Raw genomic sequence first — 26,202 nt, forward strand, 5'->3', positions numbered from 1 at the left:
GGTAACGTAATAGTTTTGAATGGTTTAAGTGTTAGCGGATGCCCGAAGGCCTTGCATGACGTGGTAGTCAGTGCCTTTATCACATACACATGAATCTTTCGATTTCGACGGTTATAAAGCTTTTAGGATGACTTGGATACGAATAACACGAAAAGTTTTGTATAATACGCAACGAAAGTTGTATAGAAATTGTTTATGGTGACAATGCAAGAGAAGAAACGAAGTTCTTAGTAAATTAGGGTTATGTACAACACGTACCGTTCAAAGTATAACATCTTCTGAATAAAAGATTTGATTTGTAAAAGTGAAAGTAAAATTTCATATGTATTTGTCAAAAATAAGTAATCATTTACTTTATTTTACATAACGGATACGATTTCAAAAATTTGCATGAATGGCAGATAAAATAAATTTATTTTTATAAAGCTTTGCGAGGATAGCACAGTAAAATAATGTGTGTAAAATTTTGGCAAACAAAATTTTTCATATTTCAGAGGTTACAAGTTGGAAAAGATTGATGAGAATCGAGTAAAAGACTTTTGAAAATTTCGAGTGATATTTGAGGTAATAAAAACCATTAAATTTAGATGAGATTGACAACTATTAGTAGGGCATAAGTCCCTTGACCAAAAATGCCTAAGTGTGAAGCTGTTGCTTATGAGTGAGGTACGAATGGGACAGTATGAGGATGAGGGTTAACCACTCATTGATTTTAGGAAAATTTCGAACTGGTATGACTAATATTGAAGTGAGAAGGATGAGGTTGTGGTTATCATCGAATAAGAAATTCCTCATAATAAATTAGGATTTAGAGTTGCGTAAGAATGAGTATCAAATGAGATTCTTGGGTAATCCTCAATATAGAATTTGAATTGCTGAAGTGACGGAATACAATTTCCTTTAAGTATCGCTGTGCAAGTTTGTCCATTGTATCGGTTTCTTTCATGGCTAGAAAGTGAGCAGTTTTGGCGAGATGGTCAATAATAACCCAGATGATGTCCTATCCGCATACCGTCTCTGGTAGTTAATGATGAATTTCTTCCCATTTCCATTGTGGGATTTCGGGGTGTTGTCATGTAACTAATAAGGTTCCGTTTTCGGGCTACATCTCTCCCCATAATAGTTTCACCATTCTTGCGAGGTATACAAATAAATTTTTCCCATTATAAATAAATTTCGCTTTCCTCCTTGAAAGTCAGTTCGTTCCAACTATTTCATCAAAGCTTCCTGGCTCGATGAGTATTAGGTTAAGCTTAAAGTTCATCCCAAATCAAATCTTACTGTACTACTGTGAAAAATTCTATCAATCTTTTCGAATAGCGTATGCCTGTACGTAGGTAACTAATCCCTTTTCAACTACTACATTAAAACTTTCAAGTTTGGTTAATACGAGGTCATCTCCAATGACCCACCTGTTAATCTTAAAGTACTACCTTAAATTATTCCTCTATCTTCCTCAGTTTACCATTTGCTTGTGTCCTATAGAATACTTAATTCCCATTGTTGTTGATGGTTTACTATTCATGATAATGCTAAGGTTCTTAGATGTAAGGTTTCTATCATTCTAGTATTAAACAACTCCGAAACAATAAAACGTTATGCCGAAATGTACCCTAACAAGAATCAGGATCCATGCAAGTTTCCATAATGATTTCTTTACCGCAGGTAAGTTTAAAGTTTTTCCTATATGAGAACTTTTTCATTAAATGCCCAGGGTGTCGATATCTATAACAAATTTTCGGGTTATCAATTCTGTAATCAAGGCCCCTCTTGTACAGTATCTGGGCTACGTGGTTATTCCTTCCCTACCCTTAACAGACTATAATGCGTATGCTCAAGTGATCCCTGCCAAAATTTTCCCTGGACCACCTCATATTCCTCATGTAGTAACATTGGAACTTCTGCATGATTTACTTCAATATAATCACGCTGGCCTGGCGTCATTATATTGTACTAAATCGTACGTTCATTCCAATATCACTTCATATTGTCAATGTGACGTGATCACTTCAAGTTCTACTCAATTTCATCTAACGGTGCTTTACCTGTGTTGTCTTAAAATAAAATCTACATAATCAATCTCACGTTTTCTTGGTGTGGATGCGTAAGCTCCATAGGTCATGCATCAATGCCTAAGTGCTCCGAAATTTCTTCAAAATATTCAGGTTCAAGTAACATCGTTAGATTCCTTTCTAGAAATTCAATCTGGGTCTCGTGCCGAGTTGTACGTGTAGCAAGTAGCGATACGATATGTCTCGAGGCGACTCCCAAGTCCGTGGGTATGGCTGAGCATCAGTAGAAGACACTATGACCTCGTTAAAGGGAATGCCTTCCCGACTTCTTCAATGCCTAAATATAGAAGTGTTAGGGACCTAAGTCCAGAAGTGTCGTTAGACCGTCGAGCTGTGGTAAGGAATGAAAGAGTTAAGTGACGGTCACAAAAGCGTACAGGGTATGTGTCAACTGTACAATCTTCTAGATCGCGTGAAGTAATGTTTCGATCTCTGGAACGGTGGAGCAGTAGTAACAGGTTGATTACACTATTAGTTCTTATGGTTAGACGAGTGGGAAAGTAGTTCGGGAAAACATCTGAACTCGGAAGAATGAGTTCTCCAAGTCGGTATAGCGAACAATAGGCATGTAGCAAGAGTGTAATCAGGCATATCAACTAGAGCAGCCTAGATCGTTTACGACAGCACGTAACATGGCAATAGTAACAGTATCATACCGAGGTAACATGTTAAAAGCAGATACTAGTTTGCAGTAGCGAGAGTAAACAAAGGCATACAGCGAGTTTACATAGCAGTAAAAGGAAACGGTAGCATGCAGTAAGTTCATACAGCAGTAGAAGTAAGCAGTGACAGGCAGTAGTAGTAAATGGTAACATGCAGTAATATAACACAGTTGCATGCAATCGAAAGCAGATAATAGCATGCAGTAGTGAAAACAGGTAGTAGCATACGGCATATAGCAGTAAAAGTAAGCAGCAGCATGCAGTAAGTTCAGCGAAAACAAGTAAACTAACAAGTTGTAGATTAGTCCTATTAGTGAATCCTACTCGGGTCGGTCTTAGACTCACTAATGCAACCTAATTCCCTACAACCAATGCTCTGATACCAAATGTGATGCCCAGTACTAAATCAGCATGTACGAACCATCAACAACAGGATCATTACAAGGTTAAGTACTATATGCGATTTCAAAAGAAGTTTGCATTCATATAAATAGTGATGTCATAACCAACATCGAATGTTTTACAACCCAAAATCATGCTTCACTAAGTAGAAGCAAATAATAATTGTAATAAAGTTTGTATGCAAAAGTAAATGTTCATGCGGGACATCTCTAAAGCAGCGGGTTGTCTACAGCAAGACTAGTACAATAGCGGAAGCAACCTTAAGCACCTGAGAAAAACATGCTTAAAAACGTCAACACAAAGGTTGGTGAGCTATAGTTTAAGTATAACAGTAATGTAAGTAGGCCACGAGATTTCAGTGCTACAAAGAGCGTTTCAAAACAGTAATCCAAATCCGTATGTTTAAGTATATGCTCAACCGTGGGCACTCGGTAACTAACTTAACGTTTAATAATATAATACCCCCTGAAAGTACACTTGGCAAGTGCGTATGTTTACGAAGTATTAAACACTCGTTAAATGCTAGCGCGACTAGCCCGAGTGGGGATGTCAAACCCTATGGATCCATATCTAAGATTCGCGTTCATGGTTCAAAAACCAATGATTAAACGTTACCGAGCTAAAGGGAATGTTTATGCCGTTGTATAACCCACACATATATAAGTTTAAGTACTCGTGCCTAGTATGTAAAACATAAAATCCGCATGTATTTTCAGTTCCCAAAATAAGTTAAAGTAAAAAGGGAATGCTATAACTCACAGTGATAAAAGCGGTAAAGTCGGTAATGAAAGTACGCAAGTAGTAAGTCGGTCCGAAAGGTCGTCAACAAGCAATACTAGAAAGGAAAGAAAGAAAGAACAAGTGTGTGTGAAAACCAAAATGAGCAAGTGATTTGAATGAGAGGTAAATGGCTAGTATTTATAAGCAAGGAATTTGACAAGGATTGATGACATGGACAAGGGCTAGTATTTATAAGCAAGGAATTTGACAAGGATTGATGACATGGACAAGGGCTAGTATTTATAAGCAAGGAATTTGACAAGGATTGATGACATGGACAAGGGCTAGTATTTATAAGCAAGGAATTTGACAAGGATTGATGACATGGACAAGGGCTAATTAATTGGGTCACTAGCTAGAGTAGGGTGGGCTTGAGCCCAACAAGGTAGAAAGTCCAACAAGACTAACTATTGTGCATAATTAAATTACTACGCGTAATTAAGCATCCAAAAACCCAGGTAATTATTATTATAAAATAATAATTAATATTTCGCAGTCATAATATTCCGATTATGACAAAAGTTAAACGTGCGCGCAAGTTCGCGGTTTATTCGAAACGTCAAATAACACTAACGGTTATAAAGGCTTCCAATGATCAAGTTATGTATCCTACGTACTCTAAGGCACGTTTTAACATATAAATGGAAGTAAACCACGTAAATCAAGTTTCCAGAGTATAAAGTAACACAGTACGCACAAATACGCAGTTTCGCAAAACACAAGGCACAAAAGCAAGTCGAAAAAGCCGGGTCGTTACAATATATATATATATATATATATATATATATATATATATATATATATATATATATATATATATATATATATATATATATATATATATATATATATATATATATATATTTGAAAAGAAAAAATTTTATTAAAGAAACCAAAAAACATACAGGCCTGGGCAAGCCTATTTACGACCCACCCAAGGCAACAAAAACACGAATTTATAGATTAATACAATACAACGAAGGGCAAGTTTGATGCAAAGTTAGCATCCTACTACCCAGTTTACATCATGTACACACTTAGATTAGAAATCCACACATTCCACTCGATTTTTCTTGCTTTGATTCTTTGTGAGATCCAATAAAAAGAGAGGACTTGAATTTCGTTTAACGCCACCGGAGCATTCCAACATTTGCTTCGAAACACCTTGTTATTACGGTTTTTCTAAATCAAATATGAAGTAACTCATATAACCGCTTGCCAAATCTTGGATTGAGAAGGTTGACCATGAAGTAACTCGTTTATAAAATAGTTTAAAAATGGACCCAAGTTCCATCATTTATGAACCCTTGACCACACCTTATGTACATGTTGCAAAAAATGAAAGAATGATCCATAGATTCAATGTCATCACCGCAAATTGGGCAACGAACACTATCTAAATCAATTCCTCTTTTGTCTAATTCAATCCTTACCGAAAGCCTTTTCTTTAAAGCTCGCTACACGAAAATTTCAATCTTCTTTGGGACTAAACAATTTTGGATAGTTTCTTCGCCACGATTATAATCTTCAATGAATGCTTGGTCTTCAATAGAGGATGTGAGTTTCTTAACACGAAGCCAATCTCCTGCTACACTCAAGACAGTATGAACACCATGATCCGATCCACCTGCAACAATTCTTTCCTTGACAGTACGTCGCTTTTTAGGTACGAGTCTCACCGAGTTTTTTATTGTATTCTCTGTTTGAAGACGTTTTCTTTTCGAAAATATTTTCCATTTATATAAATTTTCGTAAAAAAACAAATAAAGAAAAATACTATAGCAATATTATGGTTTTACTAGTAAAATGACCCGTGAAATCACGGGTTTGTTTAAACGAAACAATTTAATGACATGCTTTAGGTATTAAGTGAATGTAAATGCTAAAGTCATTTATTTTAATGGCCCGTTTGACTAAAAACTTGTCATTGTTTTTACAAATATATAGAGACATGTATTTTCACATACATATGTAACGTAATTAATTTCGTAAAAATAATCCACATTTGAATATTAATAATATAATAATTACAACAACAACAACAACAACAACAACAACAACAACAAACTCAATACCACATGAGTGGTGTATGAGGGAGGTGAGATGTAGACAATCATTCCCCTATCCGAGAATAGAAACAAGTCATTTCTCCACCCAGAGTGGAAACACTCACAAAAGTAGAGAAAGTCATCCCCCTCTCTATTCGACAGATAAAGAGATTGCTTCCGAGTGGACCTCCAGCCAAAAAGTAGAAAATTTATTTTATTTTATTTTATTTGATGAAAAAACAGACACCCTAAAAAAAATAGAAATAAAATAAAATAAAAATAAAAACTATGAAAATGGTAGAATCAAATTATAATTATTTTTAATATAATAATTATAATTATAATAATAATAATTATTATAATTATTATATTAAAAGTAAATAATAATAATAAAGTTTGCAAAGTTGAGTATTTGTATTTTTAATAATTATTATTATTAGTAATAATAAATGTCTTTAAATTTTTTAGAAAATTAAAATACAATTATTATATGTAAGTTGTACAATATGCTTTAAAATTTGGGTGTTCTGTAGAAGATTTTACAATTTAGGAGAGATTAGTATTTCCTTTTATAAAAGATTTCGTATTATTAATTAATATAAAATTATGACATCATTATTATGAATATTAAAGAGTAATTAGCTTAATGATGACATTATTATTTTAAGAGATTTATGATTAAATTTACTTAAAATAATAAATTATAATATTACAAACTCAATTCACAATTTCAAATCGATTATATATTTATTTATTATATTATATACTTAAATTAAATTTAAATTTAAACTTAAATTTAAACTTACTTATCCTAAATACATATAATATACATTCAAATATTTGTGGAAATAATTAAAATAAATTTTAGAATGTTTATATATATGATACACCCTTTGAAAGTGAATCTACAATTACAATAAGACGATCAAAACTCAAAAGATACACTCAACCAAAGTTCGCTTGGTGCTGATAAAATAATGATTCAAAAGTCCACTTTAAATGGTCCTACATATTATTATCGTTTGGAAATATATTTAGTTTTGAAAAATAATGCGTCTGAAAAGCAACGGCTTTCTCATTTAAATATTTACACAATTTATTAATTACTTAATTTATTTCATCCTATTCCAACTTGGAGTAGCAGATTGTTTGATTATTTGTCCATAATGTAGATGCTTCTCGTCACTATGATACCAAAAAGCAACTGATCAATGTTTAGATTCATTTTATTTAATCGCGAACTTACATGTCTTGTATGGTGACAGCTTTGTTTTTTCATCTGTCCATCAAGCAAATACCCTTAATCTGTTTTACGCAAAATAGGTTTCGTACGTGATTAATACGTATATGAATTATCTTAACAATTGATTTTATTAAAATATTATATAAGTGATCTTTATTTCAATCCTCATTAACGGTACATTTTAAAATGCCTAGTTGAAAAGGAATTTTTTTTTTTTAAATAGTTTTATTTATAAGGTTTATTACAAAAATGTTTTTTCAAAATCAAAATTTACAAAAATAGGGAAACCGGCATTTCAAATGCCGGTTTGCAACTTATCACTCCAAACCGGCATTTCAAATGCCGGTTTGCATACGTGGCATTTTTTTAATTTTTGGAGATCTTACAAACTCGTAAGCTCGTTTTGTTTTGAAAAGTTTTAAAGCTCGTTTTGTTTTTGTAAGGTTTTAAAACAAAGCTCGATATATTTTGTTACGGAGTGATACATATAGTTAACTAAATTTTACGAGTAAAAAACTTTTCAAAACAAAACGAGCTTTAAAATCTTTCAAGAACATATAGTTTTTTTTGTTTTGAAAAGTTTTTCACTCGTAAAATTTAGTTAACTATATGTATTACTCCGTATCAAAATATATCGAGCTTTTTTTTTTTTTTTGAAACCTTTCAAAACAAAACGAGCTTTAAAATCTTTCAAAACAAAAGAAGCGTATCACGAGTTAAAAAAAATTGAAAAAATGCTACGTAGGCAAACCGACATTTGAAAATTCAAACATACTCTGTTTACATCTTTTTATCTTAGAAAATTGCATTGTACGGAGTAGCTATTAGTGTAGCATGTTCTAGATTACTAGTTATGTTTTCGATGTAATAAAATGTGAGTTAATAATAAAAAAATATTATGGATATTAACAAATATCAATTCGGTACGTTGGAAGTTTGTGGCCTCAATAGGGTTGAGAACGATTCATTGAATGGACAATGGTGTTAGTATTGATTTCATAATGAAAAAAATTGACAAAAAAATGAGCAAAAGTAACAATTCAAAGGTAGTAGAGACTCAGGTTAATCGAGTCGAGGACCAAAGTTATTGTTTGATTGATACGTCAATTGTTGGTCGTGAAGGTAGACCGTATTGTGATTTCTTTGAGTCTACGTGCAAAGATTTTGTCACGCATGGATTCAAAAGAGCAAGTTGAAGATGAAGGTTGCGAGCTCTAAGGTCGTTGTTGATAAAGAAGCCTATGATTTACACAGAATTGTGGAGGTAAATATCGGGTCGAGCTAGTTCAAGTTGCACGATAATGAAGATGATATGAATTTCGGAGATGTGGTTCAATAATTATTTAGTGATTCTTTAGGTGACGATTGAAATGTCCCGTTCTTATTGATTAAAAACGTTCCATATTAATTGATTTCGTTGCGAGGTTTTGACCTCTATATGAGACGTTTTTCAAAGACTGCATTCATTTTAAAACAAACCATAACCTTTATTTCATCAATAAAGGTTTAAAAAGCTTTACGTAGATTATCAAATAATGATAATCTAAAATATCTTGTTTACACACGACCATTACATAATGGTTTACAATACAAATATGTTACAACAAAATAAGTTTCTTGAATGCAGTTTTTACACAATATCATACAAGCATGGACTCCAAATCTCGTTCTTATTTAAGTATGCGACAGCGGAAGCTCTTAATAATCACCTGAGAATAAACATGCTTAAAACGTCAACAAAAATGTTGGTGAGTTATAGGTTTAACCTATATATATCAAATCATAATAATAGACCACAAGATTTCATATTTCAATACACATCCCATACATAGAGATAAAAATCATTCATATGGTGAACACCTGGTAACCGACATTAACAAGATGCATATATAAGAATATCCCCCATCATTCCGGGACACTCTTCGGATATGATATAAATTTCGAAGTACTAAAGCATCCGGTACTTTGGATGGGGTTTGTTAGGCCCAATAGATCTATCTTTAGGATTCGCGTCAATTAGGGTGTCTGTTCCCTAATTCTTAGATTACCTGACTTAATAAAAAGGGGCATATTCGATTTTGATAATTCAACCATAGAATGTAGTTTCACGTACTTGTGTCTATTTTGTAAATCATTTATAAAACCTGCATGTATTCTCATCCCAAAAATATTAGATTTTAAAAGTGGGACTATAACTCACTTTCACAGATTTTTACTTCGTCGGAAAGTAAAACTTGGCCACTGATTGATTCACGAACCTCTAACAATATATACATATATATCAAAGTATGTTCAAAATATATTTACAACACTTTTAATATATTTTGATGTTTTAAGTTTATTAAGTCAGCTGTCCTCGTTAGTAACCTACAACTAGTTGTCCACAGTTAGATGTACAGAAATAAATCGATAAATATTATCTTGAATCAATCCACGACCCAGTGTTTACGTATCTCAGTATTGATCACAACTCAAACTATATATATTTTGGAATCAACCTCAACCCTGTATAGCTAACTCCAACATTCACATATAGTGTGTCTATGGTTGTTCCGAAATATATATAGATGTGTCGACATGATAGGTCGAAATATTGTATACGTGTCTATGGTATCTCAAGATTACATAATATACAATACAAGTTGATTAAGTTATGGTTGGAATAGATTTGTTACCAATTTTCACGTAGCTAAAATGAGAAAAATTATCCAATCTTGTTTTACCCATAACTTCTTCATTTTAAATCCGTTTTGAGTGAATCAAATTGCTATGGTTTCATATTGAACTCTATTTTATGAATCTAAACAGAAAAAGTATAGGTTTATAGTCGTAAAAATAAGTTACAAGTCATTTTTGTAAAGGTAGTCATTTCAGTCGAAAGAACGACGTCTAGATGACCATTTTAGAAAACATACTTCCACTTTGAGTTTAACCATAATTTTTAGATATAGTTTCATGTTCATAATAAAAATCATTTTCTCAGAATAACAACTTTTAAATCAAAGTTTATCATAGTTTTTAATTAACTAACCCAAAACAGCTCGCAGTGTTACTACGACGGCGTAAATCCGGTTTTACGGTGTTTTTCGTGTCTCCAGGTTTTAAATCATTAAGTTAGCATATCATATAGATATAGAACATGTGTTTAGTTGATTTTAGAAGTCAAGTTAGAAGGATTAACTTTTGTTTGCGAACAAGTTTAGAATTAACTAAACTATGTTCTAGTGATTATAAGTTTAAACCTTCGAATAAGATAGCTTTATATGTATGAATCGAATGATGTTATGAACATCATTACTACCTTAAGTTCCTTGGATAAACCTACTAGAAAAGATAAAAATGGATCTAGCTTCAACGGATCCTTGGATGGCTCGAAGTTCTTGAAGCAGAATCATGACACGAAAACAAGTTCAAGTAAGATCATCACTTGAAATAAGATTGTTATAGTTATAGAAATTGAACCAAAGTTTGAATATGATTATTACCTTGTATTAGAATGATAACCTACTGTAAGAAACAAAGATTTCTTGAGGTTGGATGATCACCTTACAAGATTGGAAGTGAGCTAGCAAACTTGAAAGTATTCTTGATTTTTATGTAACTAGAACTTGTAGAATTTATGAAGAACACTTAGAACTTGAAGATAGAACTTGAGAGAGATCAATTAGATGAAGAAAATTGAAGAATGAAAGTGTTTGTAGGTGTTTTTGGTCGTTGGTGTATGGATTAGATATAAAGGATATGTAATTTTGTTTTCATGTAAATAAGTCATGAATGATTACTCATATTTTTGTAATTTTATGAGATATTTCATGCTAGTTGCCAAATGATGGTTCCCACATGTGTTAGGTGACTCACATGGGCTGCTAAGAGCTGATCATTAGAGTGTATATACCAATAGTACATACATCTAAAAGCTGTGTATTGTACGAGTACGAATACGGGTGCATACGAGTAGAATTGTTGATGAAACTGAACGAGGATGTAATTGTAAGCATTTTTGTTAAGTAGAAGTATTTTGATAAGTGTATTGAAGTCTTTCAAAAGTGTATAAATACATATTAAAACACTACATGTATATACATTTTAACTGAGTCGTAAAGTCATCATTAGTCGTTACATGTAAGTGTTGTTTTGAAACCTTTAGGTTAACGATCTTGTTAAATGTTGTTAACCCAATGTTTATAATGTCAAATGAGATTTTAAATTATTATATTATCATGATATTATCATGTATGAATATCTCTTAATATGATATATATACATTAAATGTCTTTACAACGATAATCGTTACATATATGTCTCGTTTAAAAATCATTAAGTTAGTAGTCTTGTTTTTACATATGTAGTTCATTGTTAATATACTTAATGATATGTTTACTTATCATAATATCATGTTAACTATATATATATCCATATATATGTCATCATATAGTTTTTACAAGTTTTAACGTTCGTGAATCACCGGTCAACTTGGGTGGTCAATTGTCTATATGAAACATATTTCAATTAATCAAGTCTTAACAAGTTTGATTGCTTAACATGTTGGAAACATTTAATCATGTAAATATCAATCTCAATTAATATATATAAACATGGAAAAGTTCGGGTCACTACAGTACCTACCCGTTAAATAAATTTCGTCCTGAAATTTTAAGCTGTTGAAGGTGTTGACGAATCTTCTGGAAATAGATGCGGGTATTTCTTCTTCATCTGATCTTCACACTCCCAGGTGAACTCGGGTCCTCTACGAGCATTCCATCAAACCTTGACAATTGGTATCTTGTTTTGCTTAAGTCTTTTAACCTCACGATCCATTATTTCGACGGGTTCTTCGATGAATTGAAGTTTTTCGTTGATTTGGATTTCATCTAACGGAATAGTGAGATCTTCTTTAGCAAAACATTTCTTCAAATTCGAGACGTGAAAAGTGTTATGTACAGCCGCGAGTTGTTGAGGTAACTCAAGTCGGTAAGCTACTGGTCCGACACGATCAATAATCTTGAATGGTCCAATATACCTTGGATTTAATTTCCCTCGTTTACCAAATCGAACAACACCTTTCCAAGGTGCAACTTTAAGCATGACCATCTCTCCAATTTCAAATTCTATATCTTTTCTTTTAATGTCAGCGTAGCTCTTTTGTCGACTTTGGGCAGTTTTCAACCGTTGTTGAATTTGGATGATCTTCTCGGTAGTTTCTTGTATAATCTCCGGACCCGTAATCTGTCTATCCCCCACTTCACTCCAACAAATCGGAGACCTGCACTTTCTACCATAAAGTGCTTCAAACGGCGCCATCTCAATGCTTGAATGGTAGCTGTTGTTGTAGGAAAATTCTGCTAATGGTAGATGTCGATCCCAACTGTTTCCGAAATCAATAACACATGCTCGTAGCATGTCTTCAAGCGTTTGTATCGTCCTTTCACTCTGCCCATCAGTTTGTGGATGATAGGAAGTACTCATGTCTAGACGAGTTCCTAATGCTTGCTGTAATTTCTGCCAGAATCTTGAAATAAATCTACCATCCCTATCAGAGATAATAGAGATTAGTATTCCATGTCTGGAGACGACTTCCTTCAAATACAGTCGTGCTAACTTCTCCATCTTGTCATCTTCTCTTATTGGCAGGAAGTGTGCTAATTTGGTGAGACGATCAACTATTACCCAAATAGTATCAAAACCACTTGCAGTCCTTGGTAATTTAGTGATGAAATCCATGGTAATGTTTTCCCATTTCCATTCCGGGATTTCGGGTTGTTGAAGTAGACCTGATGGTTTCTAATGCTCGGCTTTGACCTTAGAACACGTCAAACATTCTCCTACGTATTTAGCAACATCGGCTTTCATACCAGGCCACCAAAAATGTTTCTTGAGATCCTTGTACATCTTCCCCGTTCCAGGATGTATTGAGTATCTGGTTTTATGAGCTTCTCTAAGTACCATTTCTCTCATATCTCCAAATTTTGGTACCCAAATCCTTTCAGCCCTATACCGGGTTCCGTCTTCCCGAATATTAAGATGCTTCTCTGATCCTTTGGGTATTTCATCCTTTAAATTTCCCTCTTTTAAAACTCCTTGTTCTGCCTCCTTTATTTGAGTAGTAAGGTTATTATGAATCATTATATTCATAGATTTTACTCGAATGGGTTCTCTGTCCTTCCTGCTCAAGGCATCGGCTACCACATTTGCCTTCCCCGGGTGGTAACGAATCTCAAAGTCGTAATCATTCAATAATTCAATCCACCTACGTTGCCTCATATTCAGTTGTTTCTGATTAAATATGTGTTGAAGACTTTTGTGGTCGGTATATATAATACTTTTGACCCCATATAAGTAGTGCCTCCAAGTCTTTAATGCAAAAACAACCGCGCCTAATTCCAAATCATGCGTCGTATAATTTTGTTCGTGAATCTTCAATTGTCTAGACACATAAGCAATCACCTTCGTTCGTTGCATTAATACACAACCGAGACCTTGCTTTGATGCGTCACAATAAATCACAAAATCATCATTCCCTTCAGGCAATGACAATATAGGTGCCGTAGTTAGCTTTTTCTTCAATAACTGAAACGCTTTCTCTTGTTCATCATTCCATTCAAATTTCTTCCCTTTATGCGTTAATGCAGTCAAGGGTTTTGCTATTCTGGAAAAGTCTTGGATGAACCTTCTGTAGTAACCAGCTAGTCCTAAAAACTGGCGTATGTGTTTCGGAGTTTTCGGGGTTTTCCACTTTTCAACAGTTTCTATCTTTGCCGGATCCACCTTAATACCTTCTTTGTTCACTATGTGACCGAGGAATTGAACTTCTTCCAACCAAAATGCACATTGAAAACTTAGCGTACAATTCTTCCTTCCTCAATACTTCTAACACCTTTCTCAAATGTTCACCGTGTTCTTGGTCATTCTTTGAGTAAATAAGTATGTCATCAATGAAAACAATGACAAACTTGTCAAGGTATGGTCCACACACTCGGTTCATAAGGTCCATGAACACAGCTGGTGCATTAGTTAAACCAAACAGCATGACCATAAACTCGTAATGACCGTAACGTGTTCTGAAAGCAGTCTTTGGAATATCATCTTCTTTCACCCGCATTTGATGATACCCGGAACGTAAGTCAATCTTTGAATAAACAGACGAGCCTTGTAGTTGATCAAATAAGTCGTCGATTCTCGGTAGTGGGTAGCGGTTCTTGATGGTAAGTTTGTTCAACTCTCGGTAGTCGATACAGAACCTGAATGTACCATCTTTCTTCTTGACAAACAAAACAGGAGCTCCCCACGGTGATGTGCTTGGTCGAATGAAACCACGCTCTAAAAGTTCTTGTAATTGGCTTTGCAGTTCTTTCATCTCGCTGGGTGCGAGTCTGTAAGGAGCACGAGCTATTGGTGCAGCTCCTGGTACAAGATCTATTTGAAATTCAACGGATCGATGTGGGGGTAATCCCGGTAATTCTTTCGGAAATACATCAGGAAATTCTTTTGCAATGGGAACATCATTGATGCTCTTTTCTTCAGTTTGTACTTTCTCGACGTGTGCTAGAACAGCATAACAACCTTTTCTTATTAGTTTTTGTGCCTTCAAATTACTAATAAGATGTAGCTTCGTGTTGCCCTTTTCTCCGTACACCATTAAGAGTTTTCCTTTTTCTCGTATAATGCGAATTGCATTTTTGTAACAAACGATCTCTGCTTTCACTTCTTTCAACCAGTCCATACCGATTATCACATCAAAACTCCCTAACTCTACTGGTATCAAATCAATCTTAAATGTTTCGCTAACCAGTTTAATTTCTCGATTCCGACATATATTATCTGCTGAAATTAATTTACCATTTGCTAATTCGAGTAAAAATTTACTATCCAAAGGCGTCAATGGACAACTTAATTTAGCACAAAAATCTCTACTCATATAGCTTCTATCCGCACCCGAATCAAATAAAACGTAAGCAGATTTATTGTCAATAAGAAACGTACCCGTAACAAGCTCCGGGTCTTCCTGTGCCTCTGCCGCATTAATATTGAAAACTCTTCCGCGGCCTTGTCCATTCGTGTTCTCCTGGTTCGGGCAATTTCTAATAATGTGGCCCGGTTTTCCACATTTATAACAAACTACATTGGCATAACTTGCTCCGACACTACTTGCTCCGCCATTACTCATTCCGACACCATTTGTTCCTTTCGTTCTATTAACCCCTGGTCCGTAGACCTCACACTTCATCGCGCTATGACCATTTCTTTTACACTTGTTGCAAAATTTGGTGCAGAACCCCGAGTGATACTTTTCACACCTTTGGCATAGCTGCTTCTGATTATTGTTGTTGTTGCGGTTATTATTGTTGTTGGGATGATTGTTGTAGTTGCTGTTGTTGTTGTTGTTGTTGTTGTTGTTGTTGTTGTTGTTGTTGTTGTTGTTGGGTCGTTTGTTGTAGTTGCGATTGATGTTGCGATTGTTGGGATAATTGTTGCAATTATTGTTGTAATTGCTGTTGTTGTTGTATTGGTGATTCTTATCACCGTTTTCCTCCCACTTTCTTTTGACTTGCTTCACATTGGCCTCTTCAGCAGTCTGTTCTTTAATTCTTTCTTCAATCTGGTTCACTAGTTTGTGAGCCATTCTACATGCCTGTTGTATGGAGGCGGGCTCGTGTGAACTTATATCTTCTTGGATTCTTTCCGGTAATCCTTTCACAAATGCGTCGATCTTCTCTTCCTCATCTTCGAACGCTCCCGGACACAATAGGCACAATTCTGTGAATCGTCTTTCGTACGTGGTAATATCAAATCCTTGGGTTCGTAACCCTCTAAGTTCTGTCTTGAGCTTATTGACCTCGGTTCTGGGACGGTACTTCTCGTTCATCAAGTGCTTGAATGCTGACCACGGTAGTGCGTACGCATCGTCTTGTCCCACTTGCTCTAGATAGGTATTCCACCATGTTAACGTAGAACCTGTGAAGGTATGCGTAGCATACTTCACTTTGTCCTCTTCAGTACACTTACTTATGGCAAACACCGATTCGACCTTCTCGGTCCACCGTTTCAATCCGATCGGTCCTTCGGTTCCATCAAATTCCAAAGGTTTGCAGGCAGTGAATTCTTTGTAGGTGCATCCTACACGATTTCCTGTACTGCTAGATCCAAGGTTATTGTTGGTATGTAGCGCAGCCTGTACTGCGGCTATGTTTGAAGCTAGAAAAGTACGGAATTCCTCTTCATTCATATTCACGGTGTGTCGAGTAGTCGGTGCCATTTCCTTCAAAATAGTCAAATGGAACAAGTTAATCATACAGAATATTAAGAGTAGTTAATAGTATTTCGTAGCATAATATGAACTCATTTATAAAAGCTTTTTCTTCATATTAGCGTTTTATAAGTTTAAATTCGGGTAGTACCTACCTGTTAAGTTCATACTTAGTAGCTAATATACAATTCAACTACTACAATTCTATATGAAAAACTGATTATAATAATATTTCGCGTTCAAACTTTTACACAATATTTTACAAACTTACAATACCGCTTATTTTACATATAGCATGAAATATAGCACACAATAAATTTGATACAAGATGGTTGTGAAGATAATTCTAGCTAGTACACAAGTCATTCAGCAAAGGCAATAAAGACACGTAATTCATACGTCCAGAAACAAGTCATGCATTCTGGTTTTACTAGGATTACTTCCCATCCTTGGTCTTGTGGAACATAACCGTTATGGCCGTTGATAAGATAGCGTGTTGTAACGTCGTCAAAGGGACGAGGGTTACGTAATGTCCAACAGTCCCGTAACAATCTAAAAACCTCATTTCTTACCCCAATTACCGACTCCGTCACTTGTGGGAACGTTTTGTTTAATAGTTGTAGCCCGATGTTCTTATTCTCACTTTGGTGAGAAGCGAACATTACTAATCCGTAAGCATAACATGCTTCTTTATGTTGCATGTTAGCCGCTTTTTCTAAATCACGAAGTCCAATATTCGGATATATTGAGTCAAAATAATTTCTTAACCCATTGCGTAAAATAGCATTTGGGTTCCCCGCAATATATGCGTCAAAGTAAACACATCGTAACTTATGGATTTCCCAATGTGATATCCCCCATCTTTCGAACGAAAGCCTTTTATAAACCAAGGCATTCTTAGAACGTTCTTCGAATGTCTTACAAACTGATCTCGCCTTAAATAGTTGTGCCGAAGAATTCTGACCGACTCTAGACAAGATTTCATCAATCATGTCTCCGGGTAGGTCTCTTAAAATATTGGGTTGTCTATCCATTTTGTGTTTTTATACTGTAAAATAGACAAGAGTTAGATTCATAAAAAAAAAAATACTTATTAATTCAAGCAATTTTTACATATATCATAAAGCATAAGCACACTATATTACATATATTACACCACACGAATACAACTATCTTATTCCGACTCGCTTGTTTCTTCTTCTTCGGTTTTGGTTCGTTTTGCCAAGTTTCTAGGGATATATGATGTTCCCCTAATACGAGCCGTCGTTTTCCACATTGGTTTAGAAAAACCTGGTAGTTTAGAGGTTCCCGGGTCATTGTTACAACTTAAGGACTTCGGGGGTTGACGATACATATAAAGTTCATCGGGGTTGGAATTAGATTTCTCTATTTTTATGCCCTTTCCCTTATTATTTTCTTTTGCCTTTTTAAATTCAGTTGGGGTAATTTCTATAACATCATCGGAATTCTCGTCGGAATCCGATTCATCGGAGAATTGGTAATCCTCCCAATATTTTGCTTCCTTGGCGGAAACACCATTGACCATAATTAACCTTGGTCGGTTGGTTGAGAATTTTCTTTTACTTAACCGTTTTATTATTTCCCCCACCGGTTCTATTTCTTCATCCGGTTCCGATTCTTCTTCCGGTTCCGATTCTTCTTCCGGTTCCGACTCTTCTTCCGGTTCCTCTTCGGGAACTTGTGAATCAGTCCATGAATCATTCCAATTTACATTTGACTCTTCATTATTATTAGGTGAGTCAATGGAACTTGTTCTAGAGGTAGACATCTATCACATAATATCAAACGCGTTAAGAGATTAATATATCACATAATATTCACATGTTAAAAATATATAGTTTCCAACAAAATTTGTTAAGCAATCATTTTTCAAGTAAACACGGTCGAAGTCCAGACTCACTAATGCATCCTAACAAACTCGATAAGATACACTAATTCAAAATTCTGGTTCTCTAAGACCAACGCTCGGATACCAACTGAAATGTCCCGTTCTTATTGATTAAAAACGTTCCATATTAATTGATTTCGTTGCGAGGTTTTGACCTCTATATGAGACGTTTTTCAAAGACTGCATTCATTTTAAAACAAACCATAACCTTTATTTCATCAATAAAGGTTTAAAAAGCTTTACGTAGATTATCAAATAATGATAATCTAAAATATCTTGTTTACACACGACCATTACATAATGGTTTACAATACAAATATGTTACAACAAAATAAGTTTCTTGAATGCAGTTTTTACACAATATCATACAAGCATGGACTCCAAATCTCTTCCTTATTTGAGTATGCGACAGCGGAAGCTCTTAATAATCACCTGAGAATAAACATACTTAAAACGTCAACAAAAATGTTGGTGAGTTATAGGTTTAACCTATATATATCAAATCATAATAATAGACCACAAGATTTCATATTTCAATACACATCTCATACATAGAGAAAAAAATCATTCATATGGTGAACACCTGGTAACCGACATTAACAAGATGCATATATAAGAATATCCCCCATCATTCCGGGACACCCTTCGGATATGATATAAATTTCGAAGTACTAAAGCATTCGGTACTTTGGATGGGGTTTGTTAGGCCCAATAGATCTATCTTTAGGATTCGCGTCAATTAGGGTGTCTGTTCCCTAATTCTTAGATTACCAGACTTAATAAAAAGGGGCATATTCGATTTTAATAATTCAACCATAGAATGTAGTTTCACGTACTTGTGTCTATTTTGTAAATCATTTATAAAACCTGCATGTATTCTCATCCCAAAAATATTAGATTTTAAAAGTGGGACTATAACTCACTTTCACAGATTTTTACTTCGTCGGGAAGTAAAACTTGGCCACTGATTGATTCACGAACCTATAACAATATATACATATATATCAAAGTATGTTCAAAATATATTTACAACACTTTTAATATATTTTGATGTTTTAAGTTTATTAAGTCAGCTGTCCTCGTTAGTAACCTACAACTAGTTGTCCACAGTTAGATGTACAGAAATAAATCGATAAATATTATCTTGAATCAATCCACGACCCAGTGTATACGTATCTCAGTATTGATCACAACTCAAACTATATATATTTTGGAATCAACCTCAACCCTGTATAGCTAACTCCAACATTCACATATAGAGTGTCTATGGTTGTTCCGAAATATATATAGATGTGTCGAAATGATAGGTCGAAACATTGTATACGTGTCTATGGTATCTCAAGATTACATAATATACAATACAAGTTGATTAAGTTATGGTTGGAATAGATTTGTTACCAATTTTCACGTAGCTAAAATGAGAAAAATTATCCAATCTTGTTTTACCCATAACTTCTTCATTTTAAATCCGTTTTGAGTGAATCAAATTGCTATGGTTTCATATTGAACTCTATTTTATGAATCTAAACAGAAAAAGTATAGGTTTATAGTCGGAAAAATAAGTTACAAGTCATTTTTGTAAAGGTAGTCATTTCAGTCGAAAGAACGACGTCTAGATGACCATTTTAGAAAACATACTTCCACTTTGAGTTTAACCATAATTTTTAGATATAGTTTCATGTTCATAATAAAAATCATTTTCTCAGAATAACAACTTTTAAATCAAAGTTTATCATAGTTTTTAATTAACTAACCCAAAACAGCTCGCGGTGTTACTACGACGGCGTAAATCCGGTTTTACGGTGTTTTTCGTGTCTCCAGGTTTTAAATCATTAAGTTAGCATATCATATAGATATAGAACATGTGTTTAGTTGATTTTAAAAGTCAAGTTAGAAGGATTAACTTTTGTTTGCGAACAAGTTTAGAATTAACTAAACTATGTTCTAGTGATTACAAGTTTAAACCTTCGAATAAGATAGCTTTATATGTATGAATCGAATGATGTTATGAACATCATTACTACCTTAAGTTCCTTGGATAAACCTACTGGAAAAGAGAAAAATGGATCTAGCTTCAACGGATCCTTGGATGGCTCGAAGTTCTTGAAGCAGAATCATGACACGAAAACAAGTTCAAGTAAGAGCATCACTTGAAATAAGATTGTTATAGTTATAGAAATTGAACCAAAGTTTGAATATGATTATTACCTTGTATTAGAATGATAACCTACTGTAAGAAACAAAGATTTCTTGAGGTTGGATGATCACCTTACAAGATTGGAAGTGAGCTAGCAAACTTGAAAGTATTCTTGATTTTTATGTAACTAGAACTTGTAGAATTTATGAAGAACACTTAGAACTTGAAGATAGAACTTGAGAGAGATCAATTAGATGAATAAAATTGAAGAATGAAAGTGTTTGTAGGTGTTTTTGGTCGTTGGTGTATGGATTAGATATAAAGGATATGTAATTTTGTTTTCATGTAAATAAGTCATGAATGATTACTCATATTTTTGTAATTTTATGAGATATTTCATGCTAGTTGCCAAATGATGGTTCCCACATGTGTTAGGTGACTCACATGGGCTGCTAAGAGCTGATCATTGGAGTGTATATACCAATAGTACATACATCTAAAAGCTGTGTATTGTACGAGTACGAATACGGGTGCATACGAGTAGAATTGTTGATGAAACTGAACGAGGATGTAATTGTAAGCATTTTTGTTAAGTAGAAGTATTTTGATAAGTGTATTGAAGTCTTTCAAAAGTGTATAAATACATATTAAAACACTACATGTATATACATTTTAACTGAGTCGTTAAGTCATCGTTAGTCGTTACATGTAAGTGTTGTTTTGAAACCTTTAGGTTAACGATCTTGTTAAATGTTGTTAACCCAATGTTTATAATGTCAAATGAGATTTTAAATTATTATATTATCATGATATTATCATGTATGAATATCTCTTAATATGATATATATACATTAAATGTCTTTACAACGATAATCGTTACATATATGTCTCGTTTAAAAATCATTAAGTTAGTAGTCTCGTTTTTACATATGTAGTTCATTGTTAATATACTTAATGATATGTTTACTTATCATAATATCATGTTAACTATATATATATATATATCCATATATATGTCGTCATATAGTTTTTACAAGTTTTAACGTTCGTGTATCACCGGTCAACTTGGGTGGTCAATTGTCTATATGAAACATATTTAAATTAATCAAGTCTTAACAAGTTTGATTGCTTAACATGTTGGAAACATTTAATCATGTAAATATCAATCTCAATTAATATATATAAACATGGAAAAGTTCGGGTCACTACAACGATCGCGTTAGTACTTCTTCGGTCGGGTGTAGTGGTTCGAATGACATAGGTTTCTTTCAAGACTTAGTTGATCGAGGTTTGTTAGCCTCGTCAACTTCTACTTTGGTTGGAGATGGTTCTTCCACATAAATTTGATAATCGGTCGGGTAAAGAGATTAGACGAGAGATGATGGATGGTAAGTTGTAAAAAAACCGTTTGTTGATGGTAGTTGTTTTCCGTTAATTTGTAGTCGTCATGTATTATAGTTAGTGTGTATCTTTGGTTTACTCTTTGTATTCGTTCATTTCTTGGTTAGTTTGTTTTTGGGAGGCCCGACTATAGATAATTTATAGTTTGTTGATTGCTTTCCAGATACAAGTTTTTTCCGATTTATTTTGTATCATCGCGTTGATCACATTTTCTTATTGAAACGTAACCATTTCTATATTAGTTTTCGTTAATTTTGTAAAAAAAAAAAATTAATTTTAACAAATATCAAATATATTTAATTAATGGACAATGATAAATATAGACTTTATGGCTAAATTTAAACTTATTATATTTATAGATATAAAATCTTTTTACTTAATGATAAAGTAAATATTCATTTTTAAGACTGGTTTTACTTATTTAAATTTGGTATAAATATTTATTGATGACAACCATGAATTATAAATAAGGAATTAATATTTTTATGTTATTCATAAACACGCTTAGGGCTAGGTTAAATACTTCATTTGACTATTTAAAATTTAAATGCTATAGGTTCACTTGTTATTACTCTTGTTTATGTTTATGCTAAACAAAACTCGGTTGTTTAATTTTCAAAAAAACTGTCAAGACCGGCTGCTGGCATGCCGAGTGAAAACTTTTAATCTTCAATCATTTATTTTATTTTTATTTTCATTTACGAATTTCACAAAATAAAATTAAGAACGTTGTTATTGACTTTGACCTTTTGAATAATTCTCACCATCTCCAGGCGCCAACACACCATAAAATCCCCATACTCCACAATTTCTTTCCACATTCATCACCTATTTTTATTTTAATCTCGTCTTTTTCATTCTCTTTAAAACGCCGATAACTGATAGCACTAATTAAAAAGATTCTAGATTTGATAGAATCAATGAAGAACAACAATAATCATAACCACAACAACAATCAATTAATCTCATTGTCTAAAATCTTCAACGGCCCATTATCAAATCTATTATCACTAATCCTATTTTTTGCTTTCGGTTTGGTTTTCGGTATAATTCTAACTTTCCATTTAAAAAACATATCATTCAATCTTCAATTCACTCAATTCTCTCTTTCCACCACCACCGCCACTAACAACACCACCGTAACACCGTCGTTAGCAACAACAACAACACCGCCGCCGGTGCCGGAGAAAGTTGGACTGAAAAATTACTTGAAGGTGCCGGAATTAATGCATGATATGACGGATGAAGAGTTGATATGGAGAGCATCAATGGTGCCGAAAGTGAAGGAGTATCCGTTTGATCGGAAACCAACGGTGGCGTTTATGTTTTTGACGAGAGGTCCGGTGGTGTTGTCGCCGTTGTGGGACCAGTTTTTTAAAGGGTATGAAGGTCTTTTCACTATTTATGTTCATAGCTCTAATTCCAGCTCTAATGTCACCGAACCTGAAGATTCTGTTTTTTATGGCCGGAGAATTCCTAGTAAGGTAATATTATATTTTTCATGATATGTTAAATATTTAACAAGATTTAGTGTTTAGTTTTGTTATATTTATACTTTTAATTGATATAATTTTATATAATACGGAGTATATTATATATTTACTTTTGATTTGCATTATATTTTTGCTATTAATAGAAATAGAAATAGAATAGAATAGAATGATTGGACGTTGGTAAAAAGAACATTAGAGAATTATTATAAATCATTAGAGCTTAAGCTTATTAGCATTCAACTAATTAATTACTTAAGCACTTAAACTTTAGTAATTATTTTGGTTTTGTTACGAATAAATCATTTTAGTTTTCCTTAGACGCTAAGCAAAACCTTTTATTGTGTTTGGGATTTTTGTCAAATGATTCGTATTCCTTTTTTATTTTTATACTTCATATAAGGTGTTGGAAGCTTCAACGAGCCCAACACACCACTATAGAGGATCTAGACTATACTAGACTCACTACACCAACACTTTGACGTTGGTTAGCCTTTAATTTTATAAATCCTTAGTGCACAATGTACTTAGGCGACAGTCTCGACCATATATCTTTAGGCGGTATAACCGACCATGTATTACTTAGGCGGCAGAGCCGACCATATAATAAGAACAACAAAAGTGCACTAAGAACTTAAACACAAACTAAGGCTTGATCGGGAAACTTAACAAAAACACTTATATTAAATTACAATTACAATATTACTTGCAAGCTTTATCTTCTCTACTTTCGCTAACTCACACTCTTCTTCTCTTCTTCACAACTCACTTCTTATTTCACTCTCACAACTTTCACACAACACAAATGAAATCTCCTCACATATTTATACTACTCCATGGAACATTCTAGAACCTAGATATTTCCATGGATATATAAATATCTAGATATTTCCACAACCTACAAATATCTAGATTTTTCTTTTACATTTCAATTTCTAGATTTTTCTCTCATATTCTAATATCTAGATATTTTCTTATACATATTAATATCTAGATATTTTACCCATATACATTTACTAATTCCATATTATTCTAAATTTGCATTGTATTTTAACATAAGGTGTAAGAATATATGATAAGATGATTTAGTTTTACTTTACTTAAACCACAATCCATGTCATTATATATGTAACTAGAAGGAACCAGTTTCTTTAAAATGCAACAAATGTATGATACTGTAGATAAATAATGTATTCCTAGTAATTAAATTAAAATTTAATTGAATATTTTAATATAGTATTTTATTTGAATTAGAAAAAGTGAAAAAACAAAAGATTGAAGGCTTAGTTGAAAGCACATACCACTTGTTTGAATCCAAGCTGGATTCCAGAGCAACATGGTGCCGGCCTTCTTTACAAAAGCTTGTTGTATTTTAAGGCAGATGTATTAAATTTTTTATATTAATATAAAATACTTTTTCCTTTTATAATTTCTAAATAAATCTTTTGGAGACATTGATTCAGTTGGGTCTGAATTCAATTATATTTTATTGTTTAGCCATGTGAGCTTCATTATTGGTTCATGATCCTCCAATTCTTTCAATCAAATATAGTTTAATTATAATTTTCAAAACAAACTTATAGGTTTTCAGAAATTCATGAAATATAATGTGGACTTAGACATAGATTAGATATTAGATATATACTCCACAAATGTTCTAATGTATTACATTCAATGAAATGCAGTATGTTGAATGGGGAAAGGTTAACATGATTGAAGCCGAGCGTCGATTATTAGCAAACGCGCTACTGGATTTCTCAAACCAACGATTTGTCCTGCTCTCCGAAGCTTGCATTCCCCTGTTTAATTTTTCGACGGTTTACTCTTACCTTATGAACTCACAACATAACTTTGTTGAGTCTTATGACTTAGAGGGGCCTGTTGGACGTGGACGATATAGCCAAAATATGGCCCCTGTCGTAGACATTGAAGACTGGCGAAAAGGGTCACAATGGTTTGAAATGGACCGTGACCTAGCCGTTGAAGTGATCTCCGATAAGAAGTATTTTTCAGTTTTTCATGATTATTGTGACGGCCAATGTTATGCCGATGAGCATTACTTGCCAACATTTGTCACCAAGTATTTTGGCAAAACGAATGCTAATAGGACGTTGACTTTTGTTGACTGGGCGAAAGGTGGGCCACACCCGACTAAGTACACGAGAAACGATGTGACGGAGGGGTTTTTGGAGAAGTTAAGGAATGATAGAAGTTGTGAGTATAATGGAAAGAAAAATCAAATATGTCATTTGTTTGCAAGGAAGTTCACACTTCATGCTTTGGATAGGTTATTAAGAATTGCACCAAAGCTTATGCAATTTAACCTATAGGTTATTATTATTTTTTGAAAATATTTTTGGTTATATTCTTGAAATTATTTTATTCTTGTATACATGTTGAACAATTGAGTTCAGATAACAGAAAGCCTTTTTTCCTTATTAATGTGTTTTGTTACATTTAAGTTATAAAGCAGTTATGATACATAACAAATCACATGTAATCCATATGTGATGTCAATGATAGATTTCATACTTTCAACTACCCAAAATAGGTTGTTGAGCAAGAAGTTTTCAACTTCAGTTGAACAAGTTGTTTGGAACAGGATTAGTTGGTTACTTAACATTGGGCTGGTGTTTAATATACCAGCATGAAAAAGATTGCTCGAACGGCTTGTAACGTAACTGTTAGGGAACCACGTAGTAGATCAAATAATAAACAGATAAAGAAACGTACGGTTCTTCAACTTGGAGATCGGTTTTTAGTTAAGTGGGCTAATGACTTTTTTATTTTCGAACCAAAGATTAGAATTACATA

General features: G+C 33.6%; 1 protein-coding gene across 1 annotated transcript; it reads left to right on the forward strand.

Moving 5' to 3' along the window:
* Positions 1 to 22,668: 22,668 nt before the first annotated feature.
* On the forward strand, positions 22,669 to 25,811 carry LOC139896874 (glycosyltransferase BC10-like). Its single transcript, XM_071879519.1, has 2 exons — positions 22,669 to 23,382; positions 25,074 to 25,811. Exons 1-2 carry the CDS (start codon positions 22,819 to 22,821, stop codon positions 25,716 to 25,718), a joined length of 1,209 nt encoding a protein of 402 aa, XP_071735620.1. The 5' UTR covers positions 22,669 to 22,818; the 3' UTR covers positions 25,719 to 25,811.
* Positions 25,812 to 26,202: the final 391 nt, after the last annotated feature.

Source organism: Rutidosis leptorrhynchoides, chromosome 3, assembly GCF_046630445.1.
Source record: "Rutidosis leptorrhynchoides isolate AG116_Rl617_1_P2 chromosome 3, CSIRO_AGI_Rlap_v1, whole genome shotgun sequence".
Lineage (NCBI taxonomy): Eukaryota > Viridiplantae > Streptophyta > Magnoliopsida > Asterales > Asteraceae > Rutidosis > Rutidosis leptorrhynchoides.

What these genes read in the sequence shown, in the direction of transcription:
- LOC139896874 (XM_071879519.1), top strand. Translation starts at nt 22,819, where the DNA reads ATGAAGAACAACAATAATCATAACCACAACAACAATCAATTAATCTCA. An exon ending in GCCGGAGAATTCCTAGTAAG is followed by an intron (nt 23,383 to 25,073) that starts GTAATATTATAT and finishes AATGAAATGCAG; the next exon opens with TATGTTGAATGGGGAAAGGT.